The 26242-nt window shown below is 45.2% G+C and overlaps 1 protein-coding gene across 10 annotated transcripts; it reads right to left on the reverse strand.

The window, feature by feature from the left end:
- Window positions 1-4298: 4298 nt before the first annotated feature.
- Window positions 4299-26177, reverse strand: TATDN3 (TatD DNase domain containing 3). Of its 10 annotated transcripts, none has more exons than XM_084828835.1 (10): window positions 26117-26177; window positions 25236-25268; window positions 24214-24287; window positions 21095-21179; window positions 20925-20987; window positions 19315-19424; window positions 14628-14683; window positions 11031-11143; window positions 8070-8150; window positions 4299-6619 (listed from the first exon to the last, which is right to left on the reverse strand). In XM_084828835.1, exons 1-10 carry the CDS (start codon window positions 26165-26167, stop codon window positions 6476-6478), a joined length of 810 nt encoding a protein of 269 aa, XP_084684961.1. In that variant the 5' UTR covers window positions 26168-26177; the 3' UTR covers window positions 4299-6475. The 10 variants fall into 10 exon arrangements, with proteins under 10 accessions (XP_084684961.1, XP_084684957.1, XP_084684964.1 ...); XM_084828831.1 differs by having other exon boundaries at window positions 24214-24311; XM_084828832.1 differs by having other exon boundaries at window positions 5063-6619; window positions 8070-8147; window positions 24214-24311.
- Between the last annotated feature and the right edge of the window lie 65 nt (window positions 26178-26242).

Consider the following 26242-nt stretch of genomic DNA (forward strand, 5'->3'; position numbering starts at 1 on the left):
TCCAAATGGGGGCTGGTCCCAGCCTGGCCAACAGAAGCACTAGGCAAACATATGACAGAGAAGGCCTATCAAATGCTATTAACCATGGAAGCTAAATGGAACCCCCATATTCAGAGGCTGGGAACAAACAAGCCTTCTGAACTTCCAGAAGCACCTGGCTGGCTGTTATTGGAACACGAACACTGGTGTAAAGGGACCCAGAAACTGGGCTGGTCCAAGACATTTTGGTGTCAGAGGGAAAGGGCAAGAAGCTGCGTGGACTGGCAGGTGACTCTTACTTCAACAGCACCCTCCACATCTGAAGGCAGCAGGCTAGCTGAGAGGAGCATGGGGTGGGCTGTGTGGCACACACAGCTCAGAGGTCCTCCAAACCTTGCTGCCAGTTTGTGCTCCAGAGCATCTGCCATATGAGGCAGCTGCCTCACTCTGCCTAAAGATAGGGCTGGCCCTGCCCAGAAAGGCAATGCTTAAGGTCCTTGCAGGGGTTCAGGACCTCTTTCAGCCTGAGGGCTGAATTCCATCTTAGGGCATCTCTCAGGCCTGCATGCCAGTTGCTGGCAGGGCCAAAAATGCCAGGATATTTTAGCTTAAAGCTTTTACTGCCAGTATCAAGGCCCTAGCAAGAACAGCCGCTTCCTATTCAGGGTTCAGCTACTTAATGAAAAGCACAGCCCTGCTCTCAAGACGAATGTGATAAAGGTCCCTTCAAAAGCCTACCGTACCATTTTGGAGAGTTTTGTTGTTTCAGGTGCACATTAATGTTGACTTTCAATTGCTTCGTACCATCTGCTTCCACGTTTTGCGGCAGATGTCCCTGACTGCCTAATAGCAATCTGTCTTTTAAATCCTTTCCAAAGGCCTTTGACTTGTCAAATAAATGGAGAAAGCAGAGGAGAACGGCCTGGCTTGAAGCTGAAGGAAACAACTGACACTTTCCCCCGCTACACACACACAGTTATACATGATGCTTTTTCTTACTTTTCTTCCTCCCCACAGGAGAGAAGGGAAGCAGACAGGAGCCAGCTGCCCTTCCCCTCTGATCCCACAGCGGCTGCTGGGGTAAAAGGAGGACAGAGAAATGTGTTTGCTGGGAGGAACACGAAACTTGAGCTGCTCTCCCTCTCTCACTCCTGGTCAGGCCAGCAACAACTCCTGCTTAGCCCCAGGTTGCTGGAAAAGCACAAGAAGAATGTTCCCTTTTCTGGTCCTGCTTTCCCAAATGCTTTAATTTCAGGGCCATAAGCAAGAGGGCAATTATCACAGGAATTTGGCTCTCACAGCTATTCCACAATAGTTACACCAAAGCAGCGGTGCAGCTAGGGCTGCACCTGTGGACTGAAGTCCAGAGCCCCCCAGGTCCCCCCCCCCAGAGAGCAGCAGATGATGGGGGCGGGCAGTGGCTAATAGGCCTGGTGTCAGCACCTGGGCCATCATAGGCATGCCAGGCCCACGGGTTGACAGTGGCTGTCACAGCATCCTTCCTTTCTCCTTATTTTTAAAACATTTTATAGTCAGGGTCAGCTGGCCAAGCATGTACATGTTTCTGGATGCACAGTTTATTATTTTTTACTTTTAAAAGATATCCTCTTCTACAACAAAGTGGTGCTTATTCCAAAGTAAATGTGTTTGGCAGCAGAAGTGAACTCCATGTTGTTCCTCTAGTCATGAGGGTGCTATGATTTAAGGGAGCTTAAGGCGCAATCCTATGCATGTTTAAGCAGAAAAAAGTCCCAGCACTCCCAGCATTCCCCAGCCAGCCATGGCTGGCTGGGGAATGCTGGGTGTTGTAGGAGTTTTTTCTGTCTTAACATGCATAGGCTTGCGCCCTTAAAATGCGAAGCTGCACGTGCTCAGAGTTTGTTTAAATCAGAGTTGGCAAACAGAGTTTTTGTCTTTGTTTTGCTCTAACTTATCGGGAATGTAGAAGCAATAGTAAAGCATGGAATGGCAGGGTGAGAGAGAAGGACAGCAATGTTAGTTGAGTCCTTCACACCTGGAGTAATGGACAAGGATATCTAGGTACAGGGTCAAAATTATGCAGCTGCACCACTGACCAAAGACTGGGTAACGGAGCAGTCAGAGTAAGGGACTGTAGCTCAGTGGGAGAGCACATGCTTTACTTGGGCCCCATCTACATGGGGCACTTTCTCTGGTCCTACTGTGCCTCCAAGATGATCATGGCACACGATGCATGCCCCTCTCCACAGCAAGTGGGGTTTTTCATGCTGTAAAATCCCCTCTCTTTTTTTGCAAACTGATTTTCTGATGGATTTTCCCATCACAGCGGCTTCAGCGTGGTTTGGGAGCCTGTGTGACCTGACTGGCGTTCAGTGGGGCTGCGGGGGAACAGTGCTGATTGGCAGAAGGGAAGGGGGCATCATGAAGACAAGTGGGCAAAACATACCTACTCAAAAGTTACTCATTCCCTCAAGTGGAGGGGTTGGGAGAATCCCTTGGCCTGCTCTTTTTGAAATGTCTGGACCAGCGAATGTGCATGTAAGTTTAATGTGTTTAAGGGGTGATTGCCCCCCAAAAAGCCTTCTTCCTACCAAGAAAGGGCGGACACAAGGGAAGATGTTGGCTGAACATGTCTACTTGGAACTAACTCCTTCTCCTCCATTGCACTTCATTAAGCATGTGAGCAGGTAGCAGGGCGGGGAGCAAGCCTGTTGTTTCAAACCTCTGCTCTTACAGAAGTGTGAAGTACGCAAGACTATAACAGCTGATTGCCCCCAAATGACCCTTATGCCTGCCAAGAATGGGCAGACACAAGCAGAGATTTGGCTAAACATGTCTACTCCAGTGTGGCGCACTGGCTAGAGTGATGAACAGGGAGTCGGGAGATCAAGATTCTAGTCCCCGTTCAGCCGTGGAAGCTCACTAGATGACTTTGAGCCAGTCACAGACTCTCAGCCCAACCTACCACGCAGAGTTGTTGTTGTGAGGCTAAAATGGAGAGGAGGATTATGTAGGCCATCTTGGGTTCCTTAAGGAGGAAAAAAAGGCAGGATATAAATGTAATAAATAAATAATACTTAGAAGTAATTCACTGAATTTCATTTGGCATGGGAGCAAGGAAAAGGGCGGGGAGCCTCTGCTCATTTGCTGCCCTGCATCTATGCAGCTGATGACGTTCAGTTCTACTGGTAGGACTCTGCCCACCTAAGCCCCAACTAATGCGGTTTCAGGTGCCGTTTGCCCTGTGAAAGTGGATTTTTAAAATACACACCCACACCCGCACTGCTTTTCAGGCTATGTTTGCCCCAGGAGGAGCAAACCCGATTTCATGAGAATCTGGATTTAAATGGAATCGCCTCAGAAAGTGTCTCTGTGTAGATGGCCCCTTGCAGAAGGTCTCGGGTTCAATCTCTGGCATCTCATTTTGTTTTGTTTTGCAAAAGGATAATAGAACAGGAAATAGCATTTGCGAAACAGTTGCTGCCAATCAGAGTAGACAATCCTGGGTTAGACAGACCACCTGATCTGGTACTAAGGCAGCTTCCTATGTTCCAATGGTGATACAGCCTAACCTCTGGGTTCCAACCATGTATCCAACAATCACCCGCATTGGTTGGGGAGGGGGGGGGGGGACTGTGGAAGCTCATAAACAAGAGACATGGTAAACACACACACACACCTTACAAACACCTGTGCACTGTTGTTTTGACAGCATCACCCACCCACTACCCGAACTCCATACCATTTCACAACTAGGTCCTCATGCACAGAGAATGTGTTTTAGCAGTTTGCTGTTCCTCACAGTAAGCCCAAAGCAATAGGCTTTATTATGTACTGCAAATGGGACCTGCAGTGTGGAGTGCTCCTGTTTGGGGTTTCAGCCAGCCAACTGCCTATGCCCTCTTCCAGTACATTCCATTCTGTCCCTGCCCCTTGCCCCCCAGTCAGTCGGCATTCCATAGCTACTGAGCAGGTTCAGTCCTCGCTGGGTTGTTTTTCGTTCTATCCCCTTGCCCGCTTAGGGACTTTTTCCTAAAGTTGCTTTGTACTCCTTCAAACTTTGGCATTCTCCTGAGTCTGCTAATACTCCCTCTTGTGTGTGGGTGGTGCCATTTTGGCTACAAAAGAATGCAGAGAATGAGTTTGCTCTTAGTATATGGAATAAACAAAGCCTGCTCTCAGCACCAGTTTCCAAGGTGAAGACTTTTCTGTTGTGATGGCTGAGAGCACACAGCGACCGCTAGAGATCCTTGACAATATGCAGAAAACCATTACTTTTAGTTTTGAGGAATTTTGTTTTGTTTTTTAAACTAGTCCTGTAAATGCTTCCCTGGCAAGGAGAGGAGAAATAAGCTGCATTTATTTTTCACTAGGATGTGTCTTGTTCAAAGAGCCTGACAGTAGATGTGTGTGTGTTTAAATATACATATATGAATTAATATAGCACCATCAGTGTGGATGGCACTTTTCAAAGCAGAAGAAGCCAGGTCCCTGCCCCAAGGAGGTTACAATCGAAAATTCACCACAGGGGAAACATCAGAGGAAAGGGAGGGATAAGGGAGTGGAGGCAGGGGTAAACAGGGAAGTAATATGTAATTGTTCCAGTTTGCATGTGCATAGACTGTTACAGGCTTTTAGAGGAGGGCAGCTTTCCCCAAACTGGTGGCTTCCGGATGTTTTGGACTACAACTCCCATCACACTGGACCATTAGGCATGCTGGCTGGAGATGATGGGAATTATAGTCCAATACATCAGGAGATCACCACATTAGAGAAGGCTGGAATAGTGCTTGGAAACTTGGGGGTTGTGCCAAAGGCTTTACAGGAAAACTGGGCTCTAATGAAGGAAATGAAGGAAGCAAGAGAGACAACTCCAAGTATTTGGAGCAGAAGCGGAGAAACAAGGGAGTCTTCTGAGGGAGGAGGAGACCTTTGGATGGTGGATTTGGAACAGCAAAAATTATGGGCTGGGCTGTATTGGGATGTGTATAAGCAGGCAGATGTGGTGCATACGCCAGGGTGTATATAAGTGTGTGGTGGGTGTACCTATACACAATGCGTCTGTGTAAGCCTATTTGTATTTCAAAAATTCAGATTTGGAGTCAACATTACCAACAACCTGAAACCACAAACAAGTTATTACACATGCATAAATGAAAGAAACCACCAGAGGTACATGTATAAATGGCAGCTAGAAGTGAGAACATGTTACTTTGGCGGTTTTGGGCCCCCACCCCACCCCATGGAACTCACTTCCTTCTTATTAACCTTCTGGAAGCTGGTAGAGACATTCCTTTTTTAGGAAGACATTTAATATGTAATTTTTAACTGGCTGCTTGAATCTGTCTTTTGAATCTTTGAAATATTTTGACTGCTGGTTTTATGTTTTAACATTCAATGGTTTGTTATTTTTTACTTGTTAAGGATGCTTCTCATTGTTAAATTACGTTTTGTTGTTGTTGAGTTCCCATGTGAAAGCGGGAGTGTGGTATAAATGTTTCAAAATAAATACATCTATATGGCAATAGGCTGACTGTGTGACTGAAGAGAGAACTGAGGGATCATGGGACAGCCACACAAGGAACTGTTGGCTCTGCAGTTTTCTTTTGCACTAGCATTTCAGAGCTAGTTGATTGTTGCAGCTACTGCAGGAAGTTCTACCAGGTCTTCCACCCATTTATTCTTAAAATAGACCTGTGAGATAGGCCCTTAGTATTCCTATTTTACAAAAACAGAACTAAAGCTGAGACAGTGATTTAGGGCACAATCCTATGCACGTTTAGACAGGAAAAAAATCCTACAACGTATATAGGATCGAGCCCTTAGTCACTGATGGCAGCTTCAGATTCATTTTTCATACACATGTACAGGCAAAGGAAAAGATAGTGTACATCCAAGTACCTTTGCCATGTCCAAAGATTGCACATACCAATTTTACCATGAATACATATTTTGAGAACTTGCTGCCAATCATGGCTTCCCAATGTGTCTATACGTGGCAATATAGAAACATGCAAGACCCTCACGTATAAAGGTGTAAAAGTGAGGGGGAAAACTCTGTGTATGCCAATCTGAACTCCATGGAGGAAGGACATGTATACAAATATGAAATATAAATGACTCTGCTTTAGCCATAATATCCTTCTTTGTTTCTTATTGCTTATTAGGCCCAAAGATAATTCACAGATATTAAATTCAAATAGCGTAATTGTTATAAGTCTCTTATTTAGGAAAAACCTGAATGATGCTCAATTAAGCAGAATGGAAGTGCATCGTTTGCAACGCCATTCAACTGACAGACATGATGGAAGAAACAAAGGCAGAACCGTCATAAACTTAAAATTATGCAACCTGTGAAGTTACATTCACATGTATATCAGACCCACATCACAGAGATACCAGCTGCTTTTAGATTAAGTCCCAGTAGAACAGGAGGGAGCAACTTTTTTGGCCCCAATAGCTGCAGGTGCTACTGGGGTCCAGGAGAGGTGAGGGTTGCCTCTTAGTAGAACATAAGCTATTTCCTGAAAAAGTTTTTCAGTTTGGGGAAGACCTTCTGTGCATTCTGCGTTGTCACATCTAAAACTTCTTCCACTGAAATTCCTTTTATTTTAGCAACATATTCTGCAGCAATGAAGATATTCTTTGGTTCGTTTCTCACCTGAAATACATATATATACATATATATATATATACATATGTGGTTTCCAGTGACACCTGTTGCTGATTCAATTTCCCTTTGGAACTAGTGCTGGAGGGATCGATTCCAAATGGGTCATCCTCTGGTCTTTAATAACTGCACCATTCTCCTTTGTCCAACTTGAAAGCAAGGCTCCCCAACCTTTACTGCTAATCCCTTCCATTTCAGAGATTAAGGCCCGGTACGATTACCCCCTTTTTATGCACTGAAGCCATTGCCTGCTCTACTCTGCTCCCTGTCTACAAAGCCAAGAATTCTTCAGCTCTCAGGGCCAGTCCTACCATTAGGCAGAGCAAAATTACTGACTCAGGAAGCTGTTTTTGGCTGTCATGAAAAGGCAGCAAATTGTTCGCCATTTAATTTATTATTGTTGTATTTTTACTCCCAGGAGAGGTGCTTGTGGGGTTTTCTGCCTCAGATGCCAAAATAATTTGGTCAGCCTGGGGTACTATGCACTTTGACATGAGGGAGTGGGGTGCCATCTGCATCGCCTCAGCCAGCAGAATGTCTTAGACTGGGCCTATCAATGCTCCTTATGAGAAAGGGCCGTAGCTCAGTGGCAGAGCAAATGCTTGGCAGGCAGAAGGTCCCAGGTCCAATCCCCGGCATTCCCAGGCAGGGCTGGAAAAACTCTTCCCTGAAACCTGGAGAGCTGCTGCCAGTCAGTGCTGACAATACTGGGCTAGATGGACCCACGGTCTGACTCAGTATACGGCAACTTCCTATGGTCTTCCTCCCTCCAGGTGATTGCCCACGCGCCATTCCGGCCTTGCAGCAGGGAGGCTGAAAGCCAAGCAGCAGACTCCTGCAACTCACCAGGTTTCTCGCGCTGCTCCCTTCCCTGTTTCTACCAAGGGGCTTGACTTTGGAAAACCTGACTTCTGAGACGGTGGGCTGTGCCAGCCTCTCAAATGACTGCCTCTCAATTAGTTTTTCTCATGAACTGCGTTGCATCTGAGAAAAACTGCAACAGTGTGGCATGAGTGAAACATGCACTATTTGCGACACCCTGCAGAAACCACTGGCATGATATTATACCTGGGGTTATGTCATGCCTAGCGCAGACATGCCTTGGTGCAGGACACCCTTCCCCAACCTTGTGCTCTCCAGATGTCTTGGACTACAACTCTGAACATTCCTGATCACTGGCTGGGGCTGATGGGAGTTGAAATCCAAAACATTTGGAGGGCACCAGGTTGGGGAAGGCTGGTGCAGAATCCAGCACTCATCTGTCCTGCCAATTTTTGGCAGAGTCTGTAGTCCCTCCCATTAAGAATTTCTCCCTTCTTTACTCCTCAGTGTTATGCCATCTTCCTGAACTTCAGCTGATGTCGGCTGTCTTGCCACTGCCTGTTACTTTTTAGCTGTTATTGCTGATCTTGATAACATAGTATCACAGCCAATCCCTTACCTGTTTCTCAGGTCCTAGAGCAGGAGAGTCAGTTTCTAAGCAAATGCTTTCTAGGGGCAGCTGTTTCACAAGTTTCTGCTTCTTGAAGGAGATAAAAAAAGCAATTAACATCTACAGTTTCTGAGCAGACAAAGCAAACATTACAACAAAGTGGAGTTGTCCACTGAATAAAGAATGTCAGTTGATGAATCACCTCTTTTATCCAAAGAAATGCAACTAGAGATGCAATTCTATACATGTTTATAAAGAAAACAATCCTCCAACTCCCAGCATTCCCCAGCCAACATGGCTGGCTGGGGAATGTTGGGAGTTATAGGACTTTTAGCTGTCTAAACATGCATAGAATTGCACCTTTAAACACTCAAATTCCCCAACCTTGAAAAATGCCTTTTTCAAGGTACCAAAATAACCGCTGTTTACTGAAATGGTAAGTTACCAGTTGTTGGAAGAAGGGAAGTCCATAGTTAATATCTTTTTTGCCGTTCACTGTTTCATTAATATGAAAGCCAAAACAGCTTCCGAAAATAAACAAGACAGTGCCTTTAACTCTCAGCCATTGATAAAAATTTGCCCCAACTATTGAATCAACTAAAGCTATTGAATCAACAGCGTACACCTATACATGTTACTTAGAAATAAGTCCTATTGAGTTTAATGGGACTTACTCTCAAGTAAGTGTATAGGATTGCAACTTAACAGTGCAATCCTATGCATGTTTACTTAGAAGAAATTTCCCCTGCATTCAGCATGGCTTACTGCCAGGTAAACATAAATAAAATTGCAGGCTACTTGCTCTCCTTTGTGTGCAATACATCAGAAGCTTTGTAACAATTTTATCTCATTATCATAATTATCACATTACAAATCTGTAGTAAAGATCAAGAATTATAGGAACTCCTTTGAATTATGGTTACGTGGAAGACAGCTTCCTGCTCCTGTTGAAATATTGTTGCTATTATTTATTATCCTAAATGGGGACGATCATTAATTCATAAAGAGAAAAGGCCTTTCCGCTTCATCTGTCAGTGTATCCCCTAATGGTGGCTTTTTCATCCACAGGCCTATTTCAATGACAATAGCAGGATATCCATCCCCAGGCAACAAATGGGAGGGGTAGTTACCCTTGTTGCAGGGGATTTATTTGTACAGTTCAGAAAAACAAATTTGGCTAGATTTTCAGCTGTACTGCAGGGGAGACGGGAACACCCTCTGAAGATTAAAGCAATATCCCCAAACCCTAAACAAGAGGTCCACAAAAATGACACTGCATCTTTGCAGGCAAAAGGGAGCAGGTAGCCTTGTTGGACTGCACCACTACACAAAGGCCTGGCTCTCACATAACTTGCATGAGCAAGAAAGAGAGAGTGAGTGAGTGAGAGAGAGCGCGTGCGAAATATGCTATCAGTTTGTTGTTGGCGTAACCGCTGGGTTGTTTAGGCCCTAAGCAACCCATTGGTCCAGGTTCGTGTGTCACGCTCTACAAACTACAAACAAGCAGGCCATAGGTTGTTGTATGTACCTGCTCTCTCCCACTCGTCCCCAACAGCCACTGCTTTGTTTAACCCACTGGTTGTCGTTACATGCAAAGTGCGCCCCAAAGAAGAAGAAACAGAAAGATAGGGCTTTACAGCAGGAGAATTCGCTGCCTCCAAAAAATTAAAGAAGCTTCCTGTAATGTCAGGACCTGTCCATTGTTGGAGAGATGATTTCGGGCTATTGTTGTATCCAATGTTAGTCCTACTTAGAGTAGACCCACTGAAATGAATAGGACTTAAGTTAGCCATGACTAATTTAAGCCTCACTCATTTCAACGGGTCTGCTCTAAGTAGGACTAACATTGCACACAACACATTGTACTCTACTAAGGCTTGAACCAAGGAATCTAGCCATTGGGACCATGGACCATACTCTCTGCACCATCAGGACAGCTTACAGGTGAGGGGACTGGCTAGCCTGAGCCTTACTGCTCCACAGCACACCCACCCACTCCTTTTCAGTGACAGGAGGGAAAACTGCAGCCACTCAGCCCAGAGGGAAGCAGGTGACCTGGGGAACCAGTAGACACGGCGGGCCCTTCTATGAAGCAGGGTGAATCCCCCGCCTCAGGCAGCAGATTCTCCTGCCAGGAGAACTGTGCAGCTGCCCAGCGCTCCAGAAAACCATGCTGGCTGCTCACCTGCTGTGGCAAGAGCAGCTGGCACAGCTCTTTGGAGTGCCACCCCGATGCCTCGATTTGAGGATCCCCTCAGAGCATGGCAACACGTGAGCAGACTTTCTGGGAAGTCCCGCTGGATGCTCAGCGGGGAGAGAGACCAGCACAGCTCTTCAGAATGCCCAGCCCAAACGTCTTGCTGTGAGGGGTCCTTCCTCAGAGCATTGGTGGGGAGGGGGCCCTGGAGATCGCTTGTGCTGCTGTGTCACCGACTGTCTCCAGGGCCACCTCCCCGTCAATGCTTCGCTCTAAGGAAGGAATCTTGAACCGAGGCATCAAGGAAGGAGAGAGGCCTGCTGCCACTGCTGCCATTGGAAGGAGGAGGAGCGCAGGGACTGCTGCTCAGGAAAACAGGAGGACTGTAGGAGGGGTGAATCGGGCTGTTGCTGTCGGTGTGGCTGGGGGAGAAGAGAGGGCAGCAGCAGGGGGGAAGAAGGAGGTGGAGGTGGGCGAGTGGCTAGTGCCATCGTGACCAAGGTGTGGGAGAGAAGGGCAGTGGCACACCCTCTTATTGCAGCAATGGGATGTGCCGGGCCTGACAACAGAGGCCCTGCTGGCCTTACGTAAGAGCCCTCCTCAGTTTGCCTCCTTAGGGTGAGCAGGTGCTAAATAGACTGGCCCTGGAACCTGACCACCAATCTGTTTGGACCATGTCATTTGCACGTCTGAGCCCTCTGGGTCCTGACAAGCCAGAGTTGGAAGATTTGGGATATGGAATCTTGTGGAAACTAGTACCCCTTGATTCTTACCTGTTCACTCCTTACAATGGAAGGAGGAATGGAGAAAAAGTATCCAGCCTTCACGCCTGCCATTGCCACTGAGGGCTTGCCATCAAATGCGTGGAGCAGCACCCTTTCAGCATCTACAAAGACCCACAGGAGTCAGGAAAAGAACTTGTGCTTCCAGGAGAACAGATATCAGAGGCCAGACAGGGCAGCAAAATTACACAGTGAGCATGATCCAAAGCTCCACAGGGCTCTAATGAATAGAAAGGAGTTTGATGTGCACTTATGGAGTGAGGATCCGGACTTATATCTCTTTGCCTTTTATTCATATTATATTTCATATTCATCTGTGTTGGCTGGCATGAGCCTGACCCAAAGCCCGAAGTATTCTAGTTGCGCCACTAAGAAAAGACTTACATATAATGCTGATGCTAGAACTTCAGTCGAGCACACAAGATCCTATCTTATTATCTGTGTAATCTGAGAGAATACTGTTTGCTGAAGAGCAATTATTATAGCAGCTGTTCTTCAAGCCACTTCTTGCAGAAGCTGTGGTGAAAAAAATTAAAAGCTTTTCTCCAATTATGAGTAATAATCAAAGGTGTATTTGGGGACAGACAAGATCAAACTAGACTATTCCCCTAAAACTAGTCTTTCAGCTAAAGTGTTGAGATCTTTTCTACTACATACTGAAATTAATATGTAAAATATGCTGGTCAGCAGAAAGCATTATTTATTAAATTTATAACCATCCTTTCAACTACAAATAGGGCTTAAGTGGGCTAACAATAAACTACTCTCTCTATATACACACACACACACACACCCTACTTCTTACAAAACAAGCTACTTAAATGTAAGCTATGAATTATTTTTCTTCGAAGTGATTTATTTCCTGCAAGCTTAGGTATGTAATTTTAATATATAACCTGAAAGTCTATACCCGTAATCAAGATACAATTTCATGCAAGAAAAATGGAAAACTGTCTTAGGCCACAATGCTATGGCCTCTAGACATTGTCTGAGAGGCCACAGGATACTGGGTATTTCCCCCTCTGAGGTCGGAGACAGTGCTCCAACCTTGGAGAGGGGAATGGGAGATCTGCCCCCACCCCCTGCCCCCTTGCAGTCGGTGCAGAAAGAACTGCACTGGCTGGCCTCCAAGGTTGGAAAAGTGATCTTGGAGAGGGGGAAAAGGGAGCATTCCGGTGGGAGGGGAGGAGACTGGAGAGGCCAGGATAACAGTTATTCTGAGCCTCTTCCAGGCTCCTTCCTCCCTTTCTGAAGCACTGTTGCTAGACAGGCTAAAAAGCCTATCTAGCCAAATCAGGCGGGCGGGAGGACAGGGAAGCAAAGGTCGCCTCCACTGCTCCTCCTGCCATGCACTGGATGATCAGAAGCCTCCAAGTTCGGGGGTTTCCAGTCATCGAGGGCGTAATTGACAGGATTGCACCCTAACTCTGTCATGTAGGGATGTTGAATTTCTTTCAGCCCGAGGGCCAAATTCCATTGTGGAGAAGCTCTGGGGGCCCTATTCCAGTGGTAGGTGGGGCTGAAGGCATATGGCGCAGGGCCAAAATGCCAGCATATTTTAAATATATTTTAGCTTAAAGCTCCTATTGCCATTAACTGAGTCTTAGGAGAGGCATTTCAACCTTTTAGAATTGGGGAGAAACTGCACGAAAGCAGGAAACAATTGGTGAACAGGGGAAAGAGGAAGGGGACGTGGCCATCTGGGGAACCCCAGAGGGCTGGATTGGAACCCTCAAGTCGGCCAGATTTGGCACCTGGGCCTGGGATTCGGTGCGCCTTAAAGGTAATGCCTTGAATAAAGTTGTCTAAACTTTATTTGAACCAGCAGGAGTCTCCTTCTCTACGTTTGTCTCTGTGTGTGTGCCTCTGGAAAGCAGATCATATCCTATGGCTGTGAGACAGGCAGTCTGAAGGATCCTGGACCATGAGAATTTGCCACCTTCCAACGTGCCCCACTATGGACATGGAGCAGTTCCAGACTTGGGCAATACAGATAAGCCTCATCTACAAACATGGAGTTCTGTATAAGTGCTGGAGCTGTTGGGTTGCTGTTGGGTAGGACCTCAATCTCATTCAGTGCTGGTGCTAACAAATATTTCTTCGGCAGGCTCCTTTCTTTGGAACTCCGTGTCCCTGGAGGTCAGGCAGACACCAACACTGTGTTGTTTCCGGTGCCTCCTGAAAACAGCACTGATCCAGGAGGCATTCCTTAACTGACTAGTCATGGTTTCTATTGGCATTCTGTTTTTTAAAGAACATGATTTTAAGTTGGTGTTTTAATCTTTTTATTCTTTTACTGTTTTATCTTTTGCGTTCACCACTCCGAAATCTGTTTCAGATATGGAGCGTTATACTAATATTGTAAATAAATAAATACAATATGTGAATCTCAGGGATGGATGCTACTAGAAAACCTGTGTAGGTGATGAGACAGGTTAGATTGTTGGATTAGAACTAGGGAGACCCGGGTTCAGATCCCCATCCAGCCTTCACGTTCACTTGGGTGACCTTGGGCCAGTTTCTACTTCTCAGCCTAACCCACCTCACAGAATTGGTGTGAGGATTAAAAAAACAATATTGACAAAATATTTCTAAGGGGTTTACAAGATTAAAATATACTGTGATATACATTAAAACACAGTTAAAATACATAACAATTGCTAATACATGTATATAAAAGTGATAAAAATATTAAAACCAATACTCACTACTAGGGATGTGGGAGAAAACCAACTGTCACTACTAGGGATGTGGGAGAAATCCACAAGAGAATCAAATGGGTTTGGATTTCTATGAATCTGATCTGCGGATTCTGCAGCGGACTGACTTTTCCTGAGCTGTGTAGATTACGTGGACTTGCAGACTTTTTTTTAACTTGCCGGAATTTTGTGCAAATTTAGTAATACAAAAATACAAAACCACTGGCCGAAAATGCACATTTCCCCCTTAGGCTAAACCATGAAAACGAGCATTTTGGAGTGTGCATTTGGGGGGAATTGTGCATTTTTGCAAGTGTGAATTCAGGAACTTAAAAAAAATCCAATTCCGTCAACACACAGACAACGGAACGAAAAGCACCTGACAATCAGCGAAATGCAGACAGAACAGATGTTATACAATCCATAAAGCCCTAGCCACAATGCACCTGCCCTGTTCTTTAGATGGCAATGTGTATTCCTTGACTTACTTCAGTATACAAAATACGGTAAGCCAGCCCTGCTGAGTTTGGGGGCTCTCCTGCTCATTCTGATCAGTGGGCCCCTGGATGTCTGCCCCCAACTTCTGGCCTGATGATGACACCACTGCCCTACCTCAAAGCAGGGCCTCCCTAAAGTGCAACTGCCCGGGGCCTTCAGGCGCCTAAACATGTGCCAGTAATTGAGCACAGCTTTGGATCTTAGGCGGAATCAGGGGAAGCAGATGTATGATCTGCTACTTGTGGATCCGGTTCTCATGTTTCTAGTGTCATATCCGAAGGGAAAAGTCTGCTCCTTCCATAGTGAATGGGCCCCATATCAGGAGCCCATGCATTTTGGCAAAAGAACCCCCACTAAACAAACTTAAATCATCAAATAGAACAAATGATACCTTGTTCCTTTAAGAGGTTAATGGTTGGCCTTCCAGCTGAGCGGGAGTGGACATTTCTAGGATAAATAAGAAGAACAAAAGACATCAGCAGGAGATTTTAGCAAAACTGAGCTGGCTTTTCATGGCCGGATAAGCCAGTTCTAAGGGTGGAATTTGAGTGTTTCTTATGCTTTTAAGCTCAATTCAAGCTGGATATTTTAACTTATTGTTATCCACCCCAAGCCTTCAGCACAGGGCCATTTAAAAATGTATATAAACAAGTAAACAACTGCATTTTTGATGGTTCACTGATTATAGCAAAATGGGGGGGAAAGGAAACCATTATTACTATAATGTCTGGAAAGATCTCAAAGCACTAGACAAATATTATTCGTTACAGCTTATAACCCTGAAAATGCAGCAGCATTTTCTCCATACCAGTAATATATTGTTGTTGTTCAGGATTTCTGTAAACTGTAATTTTAATAAGACCAGATTTAAAGCAGGGGTGTTGAACCTCTTTCACCACGAGGGCCAAATTCTATTTCGGAGAAGCTCTCAGGGGCCTCATTCCAGTGGTGGGCGGGGCCAAAGGCAAAAGGGGAGGGGCCAAAATTTGTTGTTCAGTCGTTAAATCGTGCCCGACTCTTCGTGACCCCATGGAGCATAGCACGCCAGGCCTTCCTGTCCCGCGCTCTCTCCTGGAGTGTGCTCAAGTTAATATTCATTGCATCAGTGATGCTATCTAGCCATCTCATCCTCTGCCGTCCCCTTCTCCTTTTGCCTTCAATCTTTCCCAGCATCAGGGTCTTTTCCAGGGAGTTTTCTCTTCGCATTAGGTGGCCAAAATATTTGAGCTTCAGTTTCAGTATCTGTCCTTCCAATGAGCACTCAGGGTTGATTTCCTTTAGGATGGACTGATTTGACCTCCTTGCAGTCCAGGGGACTCATAAGGGTCTTCTCCAGCACCACAGTTCGAAAGCATCAATTCTTCGGTGCTCAGCCTTCCTTATAGTCCAGCTCTCACAGCCATATGTTACTACTGGGAAAACCATAGCTTTGATTAGATGGACCTTTGTCGGCAAGGTGATGTCTCTGCTCCTTCCTATGCTGTCTAGGTTTGCCATAGCTTTCCTCCCAAGGAGCAAGCGTCTTCTAATTTCATGGCTACAGTCACCGTCTGCGGTGATCTTGGAGCCTAAGAAAATAAAATCTGTCACTGCTTCCATTTCTTCCCCTTCTATATGCCAGGAAGTGATGGGGCCAGATGCCATGATCTTAGTTTTTTTAATGTTGAGTTTCAAACCAGCTTTTGCACTCTCACCCTCAACAAGAGGTTCTTGAGATCCTCTTCGCTTTCTGCCATTAGGGTGGTATCATCTGCATAACGGAGGTTGTTGATAATTCTCCCGGCAATCTTAATTCCGACCTGTGATTCATCCAACCTGGCGTTTCTCATGATGTACTCTGCATATAAATTAAATAAGCAGGGTGACAATATGCAGCCTTGTCGTACTCCTTTCCCAATTTTGAACCAATCGGTTGTTCCATGTCCGGTTCTTACTGTTGCTTCTTGACCCTCGTACAGGTTTCTCAGGAGACAGGTAAGGTGGTCTGGTACTCCCATCTCTTTCAGAATTTGCCACAGTTTGTTGTGATCCACACAATCAAAGGCTTTAGCGTAGTCAATGAAGCAGAAATAGATGTTTTTCTGGAATTCTCTTGCTTTCTCCATGATCCAGCGAATGTTGGCGATTTGATCTCTAGTTCCTCTGCCTCTTCGAAACCCCGCTTGTACTTCTGGTAGTTCTCGGTTCACATGCTGCTGACGCCTAGCTTGTAGGATTTTGAGCATAACCTTGCTGGCATGTGAAATGAGCGCAACTGTACGGTAGTTTGAACACTCTTTGTGCCAGGGTGGACACTGAGCCCACAGAATCCCAGAGTAGTTCTGATTCTGAGGAAGAGGAATCGCTCCTGGGAGAGGAGTGCGCTCATCTTTCCCAGGGCCAACAGCTGACAGAGATTCCTCCCACCGACATTCCTAGCTTAGATAGCAGTCCTGGGAGTGACAGAGCGTGGGAAGCAGACTTGCTGGATGCGCGACGCCGACGCAGGGAGCAACGCCAAATGGAGGGGGCGGAAAGGAGACGTAGTGCTCGGTTGGCGTGGAAACAACGGTTGCGCCCAGAGGATCCAAGGGAAAAGGGGAGGGACTCTCCCTAGCCCTTACGTTCAGGGTCTGCCAGTGATTCCCTTTCAAACGGGGACCAACTGTTCCAACTTAGGGCATAGGTACTCTGCTGCTCATATCTAGTTGCTAACAGTAGAGTTGTTAAGTTGTAAAAGAGGAATAAAGCTTTGAAAAGAATCCCTTTGTCTGTGTCTGGACTTGGCTACTAGATTAGACTAAGAGAGGCCTCCAAGGAGCCCTTGACACTTTGGCATTGCCCTTCTTTGGAATTGGAATGTAAACTGACCTTTTCCAGTCTTGTAGCCACTGTGGAGTGTTGGCATATTGAGTGCAGCACTTTAACAGCATCATCTTTTAGGATTTTAAATAGCTTAGCTGGAATACTGTCATCTCCGCTAGCTTGGTTGTTACTAATGCTTCCTAAGACCCACTTGACTTCACTCTCGAGGATGTCCGGCTCAAGTTCAGTGACCGCACTATCATGGCTATTAGGGACATTAAGATCTTTCCTGTATAGTTCTTCTGTGTATTCTTGCCACCTCTTCTTAATCTCATCTGCTTCTGTTAGGTCTCTGCCTTCTTTGTCCTTTATCATGCCTGTCTTTGCACAAAACGTTCCCTTGAGATCTCCGATTTTCTTGAAAAGATCTCTAGTCTTTCCCATTCTACTGTTTTCCTCGATTTCTTTGCATTGTTCATTTAAGAAGGCCTTCTTGTCTCTCCTTGCTATTCTCTGGAACTCTGCATTCAGTTGGATATATCTTCCCCTTTCTCCCTTGCTTTTCGTTTCCCTTCTTTCCTCAGCTACTTGTAAAGCCTCATCAGACAGCCACTTTGCTTTCTTGCATTTCTTTTTGTTTGGGATGGATTGAGTTGCTGCCTCCTGAACAATGTTACGGACCTCCGTCCATAGTTTCTCAGGCATTCCGTCTATCACGTCTAATCCCTTAAATCTATTCCTCACCTCCACTGTATATTCATAAGGGATATTATTTAGGTCATACCTCAATGGTTTAGTGGTTTTCCCTATGTTCTTTAATTTCAGCCAAAATTTTGCGATAGGAAGCTCATGATCTGAGTCACAGTCAGCTCCAGGTCTTGTTTTTACTGACTGTATGGAGCTTCTCCACCTTTGGCTGCAAAGGACATAATCAATCTGGTTTCGATATTGACCAACTGGTGATGTCCATGTGTAGAGTCGCCTCTTGTGCTGTTGGAAAAAAGTGTTTGCTACGATCAGCATGTTCTCTTGGCAAAACTCTTATTAGCCTTTGTCCTACTTCATTTTGTACACCAAGGCCATGCTTGCCTGTTATCCCAGTGATTTCTTGACTTCCTACTTTAGCATTCCAATCCTATGATGACATCTTTTTTTGGTGTTAGTTCTAGAAGGTGTTTTAGGTCTTCACAGAACCGATCAACCTCAGCTTCTTTGGCCTCAGTGGTTGGGGCATAGACTTGAATTACTGTGATGTTGAATGGTTTGCCTTGGATTCGTACTGAGATCATTCTGTCATTTTTGAGATTGTATCCCAGTACTGCTTTTCCCACCCGTTTGTTGACTATGAGTGTTACTCCATTTCTTCTAAGGGATTCTTGCCCACAGTGGTAGATATGATGGTCACCTGAATTAAATTTGCCCATGCTTGTCCATTTTAGTTCGCTGATTCCCAGGATGTCAATGTTCAATCTTGCCATCTCCTGTTTGACCACCTCCTGCTTACCTTGATTCATTGATCTGACATTCCAGGTTCCTAAACAGTATTGTTCTTTACAGCATCGGACTTTCTTTTCACCACCAGACACATCCACAGCTGAGTGTCCTTTCGGCTTTGGCCCAGCTGCTTCACTCTTTCTGGCGCTACTTGGAAATTCCCTCTGCTCTTCTCTTCCCCAGTAGTATATTGGACACCTTCCGACCTGAGGGGCTCATCTTCTGGTGTCATATCTTTGAGCCTTGTGATATGTTCCATGGAATTTTCTTGAAAAGTATACTGGAGTGGTTGCCATTTCCTTCTCCAGTGGACCACAGTTTGCCAGAACTCTCCGCCATGACCTGTCCGTCTTGGGTGGCCCTGCATGGCATAGCTTATGGCTTCACTGAGTTACGCAAGCCCCTTCGCCACAACAAGGCACTGATCCATGAAGGGGAGGGGCCAAATACCTCCCCAAATTAGCATAAGACTCTTACTGCCGGTAACTAAGCCTTAGGGGAGATATTTCCACCTTTTAGAAGGGGGGTGAACTGTGCAATAGCAAAGAAGCCACCACATGATAGGCAGTCAGGGAAAGGAGAAGGGGGCATGGCTATCTGGGGAACCCCAAAGCCTGGCTTGGCACCACAGGCAGGCTGGAATTAACCCATGGGACTAAGGGTAAATGTCCATTACTTAAGACAACCATCTGGATTAATTAGCAACTGGAATCTAATCACTACAAAGAGATTGAAAGTTGGAATCTGTCTTTCCTAATGATAAAAATCCTGATCTTTCTTAAAACATGCATAAAACCTACAAAGGCAAATCTAGTTGTTTTGCCAGTTGAATCTGTTTGATCAAGACTTGTCTTTGCCCTTCCTTCTGCTCATCAGTGCTGGCAATTCTGGGAGTGAAATCCAGCCCAACCTGTAAGAAAAATGGAGAAAAAAAAGAGTCTCTTTTTTCCCTGGAATGCCACTAGAAATTGTTCTCTTTCCTTGTCTATCAGCCCAAAATGTACTCAGCTAGGAGCAATAATTAAACTAAGCTCAATTGCACAAACTCTAATAGCAGTTTACATTTAACAAAAAAAAAATATTATGAAAGCCTTGCTATAATTATGAAACACCTGAGATCCTTAATCAATTACTCAGCAATCCAATCAATGAGTTGTTTTTAATGCATTTTAAAACAGATGTTGGCTTTTTCAGAGCGGTCAACAATATGCTGACAGTTAAGAGCCACTTCAAAAATGACTAAGTTCCTAGAGGGAAAATGCCTCCTATGTAAGAAATACTAGGCAATCCATAGGTAGATCATCATGTATGACAACTGCACATATGTATCATGTAGGAAATAATGTACATCCGGTATGTAGAACACTTATTCATTTAGTTAAAATATTTATGCCCTGCCTTTTCTTGCACGGTCCATGCTACAAACATGATTATGCATGACAATGGCCATATTTCAGGGTGTGCATGCTTCCTGGAACATGCCAGCCAAACACCACTTCCCAGCCCATGTATACATAAAGCAAATTCCATGCGAGTGTTTTTGTCACACAAACATCTACACAACAAGCGTTCAGGGTTGCCATCAACAATAAACATGGCTGGAAGCTTGCTGAGGACCCACATCCCAGTAGGGGTCCATTGAGAAGAGCTCCCTGAAGTTGCTCCTGCTCTTCCCCATTGCAACCTGATTGTTCACCTGCCTGTCTCTCTGGCCCAGATAACTGTGGTGGTGAGAAGAGGGAGCAGCGGATGCCGCTGCCTACTTGCTCACTGGCTCTCTGCCTGTCCAGCAAGCAAGCAATAGCAATGATGAGAAAGAGGATAAGGAGCAATAAAAGCTGGTGACAATGGCAGTGAGAAGGGAGACTCACGGAGGGAGAGGACCCACTGAGGGTGTTTTGCCCTCAAAAACCTGGAGCTGGCACTACAAGCATTGTATATTATTTTCTGCACTGCATATTATTTTCTATACCAACAGTGCAATCCTACTCAGAAATAAGCCCATTGAGTTAAACAGGACTTACCTCCAGGTAAATGTTTAGACAGAAAAACATCCTACAGCTCCCAGCATTCTGGCTGGGGAATGCTGGGAGCTGTAGGACTTTTCTCTGTCTAAACATGCATAGAATTGCACTCTAAGGTTGCAGTCCTATGCAAAGTCACCTAGGACTAAGCCCCACTAAACACAACGGGCCTTACTTCTGAGTAACCTTGTATGGGATTGTGCTGTACAGCTGCACCCCTAAGAGCACTAAGAGTGAGTCCCATTCAGTTCTTTGGGGCTTACTTCTGAATAACCATGCTTTGCAACTGCACTGCACAGTGCTTTCTGAATAGGAAAAATGTTACATATGAAGCAGCCCCAAAGCATAATCTAACATAGAAAGAAGGTTGTGGAGATGCTACTTACCTCTCCGATGGCCAACAAGCGGTCCTTATAGAGATCTATGAGTGGTAATGCTTCATCCACATCCTGTAGGAAGATCTTGTGTAAATGTGAAATGAACACGGGTGCCTCAAACAGCTGAGAAATACCAGAGAAATGATACAGTGCAACAATTCAACTTGTTTCCATGTCACCTTTAAAGTAACGCTTCTCTGATGCCCTGTTGGAGTACTTTGAACTGGATGCACGCCCAGACATGGAAAGACCAACCCTGGGTACCTGGACACAAACACATGTTAAGAGGGGTGAGAAAGGTCAGGTGCAGATTACTGCTAAAGTTAAATTAAAAAGATTGAAAAGGTAACAGCCTTTGATATTCCAATCAACACCACAATTTTTTTTTTTAAAGTCAAGACCAAAATAATGTCAGAAAATGTAACTGGGTTTTATTTACCCTATTCTGATTGCTCGATTATTAACAACAGTATTTTTAAGCTTTATCCAGTGAGTTTGGGGTATTGCTTAGAATCAACTCCATTATAACATGATTTAGGCAAAACAATACCTGTCGATCGTTATTTATTTATTTACTATGAAATAGTGACTAGGGGTGTGCACCAACCCCCCTATTGCAATACTTGGTTCAGAACAGGGGTGGGAGATCTGCGGGCTATTTTTGCCACTGGACACCCCCCCCACACACACACACACACCCTGTGGGGGAAAATGTTAGGGGGGGAATGGCATCCGTAGCTGCTATGAAGCACCAAAAAGGTCAAATTCAGCTTACTTGAAAGGTAAATTTGACCCTTTTAGTGCTCTGCAGTTGCTATGGAGCACTAAAAGGGTCAAATTTAGTGTGCAAACAAGTTCAATTTGACCCTTTGGGTGTTCTATATTGCTACTTCTGCAATTCCACACACACACACAAATCCATCACTGCTAAATTCAGCAGGCAGCCTCTGTGTTGCCCATCCCTGCTTTAAACCCCAATTGGATGACAGCTCTATTTGACTCAGACCAATTTGTAAGTCACCCTTATCTCAATTTGGAAATCCAAAGCTTCATGCCTCCCACTGACTACCATTGGAAATCAACAAAACTGCTATAGCTTTTTTGTGTGTTTGACAGCACTGGATGAAATCTGCAGAAATAGTTGTTCTTTATGAGGGAATGAAGCCTGCCAAGTTTCAGAGAAATCGGTGCAGGGGTTTTAGTGCTGGGTGCCTTTATGTTTAAAAATATAACTTATTTTGTTGATAACTTTTGTATTGCTTGGCAGAATTAGATGGAACTTGCAGGCATAGTTGTCACTTCTAAGAGGATCAAGCTTACCACGTTTACGATGAATAGGTACAGGTGTCTTGTTTTGGTGAAAGAGCAATCTTTATAGTTTGGGGATTTCCAAATACCGATGCAATTTTCTCCCAATGTTCTTTGTGGGCAATTGTTACCAATATGGCATACGTCATAGAGGAAGTCCTAGTTAAGAAAACTGCGAAGTTTTGGAAGGATAGGCGCAGCAGTTTGTGCAGGAGGGAAGTCTTCAAATTTTGAAGTGGGGATGGGGGAATGATTTGTTCCCTTTTCCCCTTCCCACCTCCCTTGGTTTCCTTTGGCAATTTGTATGAAAATGGCATACTTCAGAGGCATGCCTAGGCAGGAAACCTGCAGAATAAGAGCTGGGGCTAATGAGTTATGATGAGTGAAAAAAAGTTTAAGGGCTTTTTTGTTTTCTGCCCAATTGGCACCAAAGTCACAAAGTGCAATAGGACAGGTCTAGATGATGGATGCAGAGCATTCAGTGGCAGAGGCAGAAGGACTTGAACATTTAGTACAAGAATGAAGATCCACCTGTTTCCGGGCCTAGTCTGTCCTGCAGAGGTTCTGCATCCAGCCCACAAAGCCCCGCTGGGCTCCTCCAGGGGGCAGGGCTTGGCCTCCAAACCCTACACCACGGAGGAATCCCTGCTGTTATATCTGACCGGAGATAACAGTGGGGATGCAGGTGGTGGGGGAATCAGCTGACACTGGGAAGAGCAGTCGCTCTTCCCAGTGCTGGCTGAGTCCTTTCATGCATCTTCCGAAGCTGGGGACTTGGCCAGCACTGCAAAGAGTGGCTGTTCCTCCTAGTGCCAGCTGAGTCCTTTTGTGCACTGTCTCTCTCAGCACTGAGAAAGGCAAAATGGTGGGGGGAGGATGACATCATTAGCCGTGGCCATGCCCATTGACATTATCCAGCCAGGTGGGGGGCAATTCAGACCCCACCCAAAAGGAGTTCTGGACCTCTGATCTAGGATTTTCCAAGCAAGCACATAACCACCCCATTTGCACATAAGAGCAGCAAATCCTGGGTTAATTAATTAACTCATGATTTTCCGCAGTGCATGCCCTGTGTGTGCTACCGCCATTTTAAAAATGCAACATCTCTATCAGAGGTTATTCTGTGATGTGCAAACCAGGACACTATGGATTAGAATTAAGAACTAATTTTAGGTTAACTGTGGGTTGTTTAACCCACAATTAACCCATAGTGTCTGGGTTTGCATGTCACAAAATAACCTCTGATCAGAGTTGCCAGCGTAATGTGAGAACCAGGTCAATACTATACCCTCCCATGTCCCACAGGTGCCACCAAACCTCTTTTAACATTCCTGTTCCTGGGAGAGAGAACTAGCAAAAAGCAATGAATACTCCATCAGTTCTGTGATCTATTACTTCAACATCCCTCCCACAAAAACACTGGGATTGGAGAGCCATAGTAAAACCACTCACTCTTATCAGACACTAGAGTTGTCAATCACAAAACTACATTCCCTCCTCTTCCTCCCCTCTCTTCCCACCCTGGAATTTTCCTTCTATGGAAAGCTTAGGCATAAATGTGCCAACTTTTGCAGACAGTCTGAGTCTCTGCGTCCCTCCAAATTGCTAACAATGCTTTGGGAGGTTTCATCTTCGGTCCACACAAACACTGAATATCATGGAATCAACTACATCAGACTGCTGAAATTTCATTGTAAAAAACTAAAGGTAGAATTTGAAAGTGTTACTTCTACAATGTCCTGGGCATTCCAAAACCCCAGTTGGATGTTTGACTCCTTTTCTTTGATGTTCACTGAACACCATAACATATTGCTGTGTGCTTCTGAAATTTAAAACAAAAACAAACAGTTGCCATGCAGCTTGAGGGAATTCCTGTTCAAGAAGCAGGATTTAAAACCCAGCTGGAGAACTAACTGTACCATTCTTTGGATTCTAATTTTTAACTATTTTCATCCCTCACAAGACAGGCTGAAGAAGTGGAAACTTGTACCTTTCAGAAAGCTGAATAATTTTTTCAAAATCTGCTGAGTATTCAGCAACTACCACCAGGGCCAAAACTTTAGACTGAAACAACAGGAAATAAGTTAGCTAGAACAGAAAACAAAAATGAAAAGTCTTACAGCCTGATCCTAGTCTGTTTGGCAATACCAACTTCAGTGTTACTTCTTAATTAATGTGATTCTCATTCCTTCATTTACCCTATTATATTGCTTGGGTTCTAACATTGGTTAACCAAAGGATGCTCATGGAATGAGATTCTCCCCCCCCCCCCCCGTCTAACCCTTATGGACTAGTATGGCCCCCAAAAAGACTTTCTGGAGAATTGTAGGGGGTCTTCCTGAACAATGTGGGATGCAGTGTAGGGGCCGCTGGAAGACGGAGGGGACTGAAAACCTTTTGCCTGAACTTCTTGAAATTAACATATCTTGGGGTCAAAGCCTGATTTTGGTTGCTTTCCCCCTCCCCCAGCAACCCCCCTCGCTCCATCCCATACTTTTTCAGGATGGGGACTCTGCCCCTCTAGAGAGGCTTTGGGGGCACGAGTGACGGCAAGGGGAGTGTGGGATGGAAAACTTTCCTTCTGTGAACTTCCTTAAGAGCACAATCTTATGCACGTTAGACAGAAAAAAAGTCCCATGATTCCCAGCATCCCTCCAGTCAGCCATGTTAACTGGGGCATGCTGGGAATTGTAGGACTTTTTTTCTGTCTAAACATGCATTGTTGTTGTTGTTGTTCAGTCGTTCAGTCATGTCTGACTCTTTGTGACCCCATGGACCATAACACGCCAGGCCTTCCTTTCCTGCGCTCTCTCCCGAAGTGTGCTCATAGGATTGCGCTTTAAATTAACCAAGCCAACATCTTGAATTATAGTAAAGACTTACTGGATATGAACATTCAGCTTTATGTAAACTTCCAAAAAACTAATTGGAGACATAAGTATTTCTAGAGCTTAAATATGACAACAAGAAAAACTTTACAAATTTAGAAAAATGATAGATCCAGTTACAAACCTTCTTTGCATCTTCCAATACACTTTCAATATCCTGGAAGATATTAAAAATGTAATTATGCCGGTTCCACCCTTCAAATAAATGGAACATATGGAAAGGAAGAGAAAATAGTACAGACTACATGGTGAATATGATTTGTCTTTTTTCAATGACTCTTCAGCACCAGAGGTCCAGGTTTGCATGTCATGCTAAGCAAGACTCAAAACAAACTGCTCCCACCATATTTTGTTGGACTGCAACTCCCATCAGCCCTGGCCAGCACAGCCAAAGGTGAGGAATGATGGGAGTTGCAGTCCAACATCTAGAGAGCCACACGTTCTGTGGGATTTGCTCCCGTGAGAAGTGATGGCAACTAGCTTATCTTTCAATTCTCTAAATGGGAATTAAAAAACAAAAGTCATAGGCCACTGAATACCTGTTGCTAGTATTCAGCTGTTGCTTCCCTGCCCTCCTTGTGGCCTTGCCAAGTGGCATCTGGTTGGCCACTGAGGAAATGTATTTATGTATCCGTTACATTTCTGTGCCCCCTTTCCTCCAAGGAGCCCAAGGCAGCATACATGGTCCTCCCCCTCTCCATTGTATCCTCATATCAACCCTGTGAGGTAGGTTAGGCTGAGGTTCAATGACTGTGCCAGAGTCACCCAGCCAGCTTCATGGTCGAGTGGCGACTAGAGCCCGGACCTCCCGAGTCGCAGTGTAACACCCTAACCACTACACCACGCTGAAAACAGGATGCTGGATTAGATGGACTTTTGGTCTTGTCCAGCAAGGCTTTTCCCATGAGATGAGAGGAAAAAGACATGTAAGCTTAAGCGGGGGGCACCAACCGCCGTGGAAACGAACCCTCCTTCCCTGCCAAGGCCCCTCGCTCATCCACTCACCCCTTGGAACTCGGCCGCCGCGAGGTGGCAGTGACAATCCACCGCCCCCATACTTAAATCCGGAACTCCCGCTAGGAAGGCCTCAGTTTCCAGCCCGACCGAGTTTCGAGCGTTGCAACTTGCCTC

This window comes from Heloderma suspectum, chromosome 1 (genome assembly GCF_057233095.1).
Source record: "Heloderma suspectum isolate Gila_16-S chromosome 1, 16-S_ref, whole genome shotgun sequence".
NCBI classification, from domain to species: domain Eukaryota; kingdom Metazoa; phylum Chordata; class Lepidosauria; order Squamata; family Helodermatidae; genus Heloderma; species Heloderma suspectum.

Coding starts and splice junctions, on each gene's coding strand:
- TATDN3 (XM_084828830.1), bottom strand. CDS start 25,325: ATGTTCCATTTATTTGAAGGGTGGAACCGGCATAATTACATTTTTAAT. Junction 21,180..24,213: donor ATTATTCAGCTTTCTGAAAG/GTACAAGTTTCC, acceptor GTTTGTGTCCAG/GTACCCAGGGTTGGTCTTTC. Junction 20,988..21,094: donor AGAGAAGCGTTACTTTAAAG/GTGACATGGAAA, acceptor ATCTTCCTACAG/GATGTGGATGAAGCATTACC.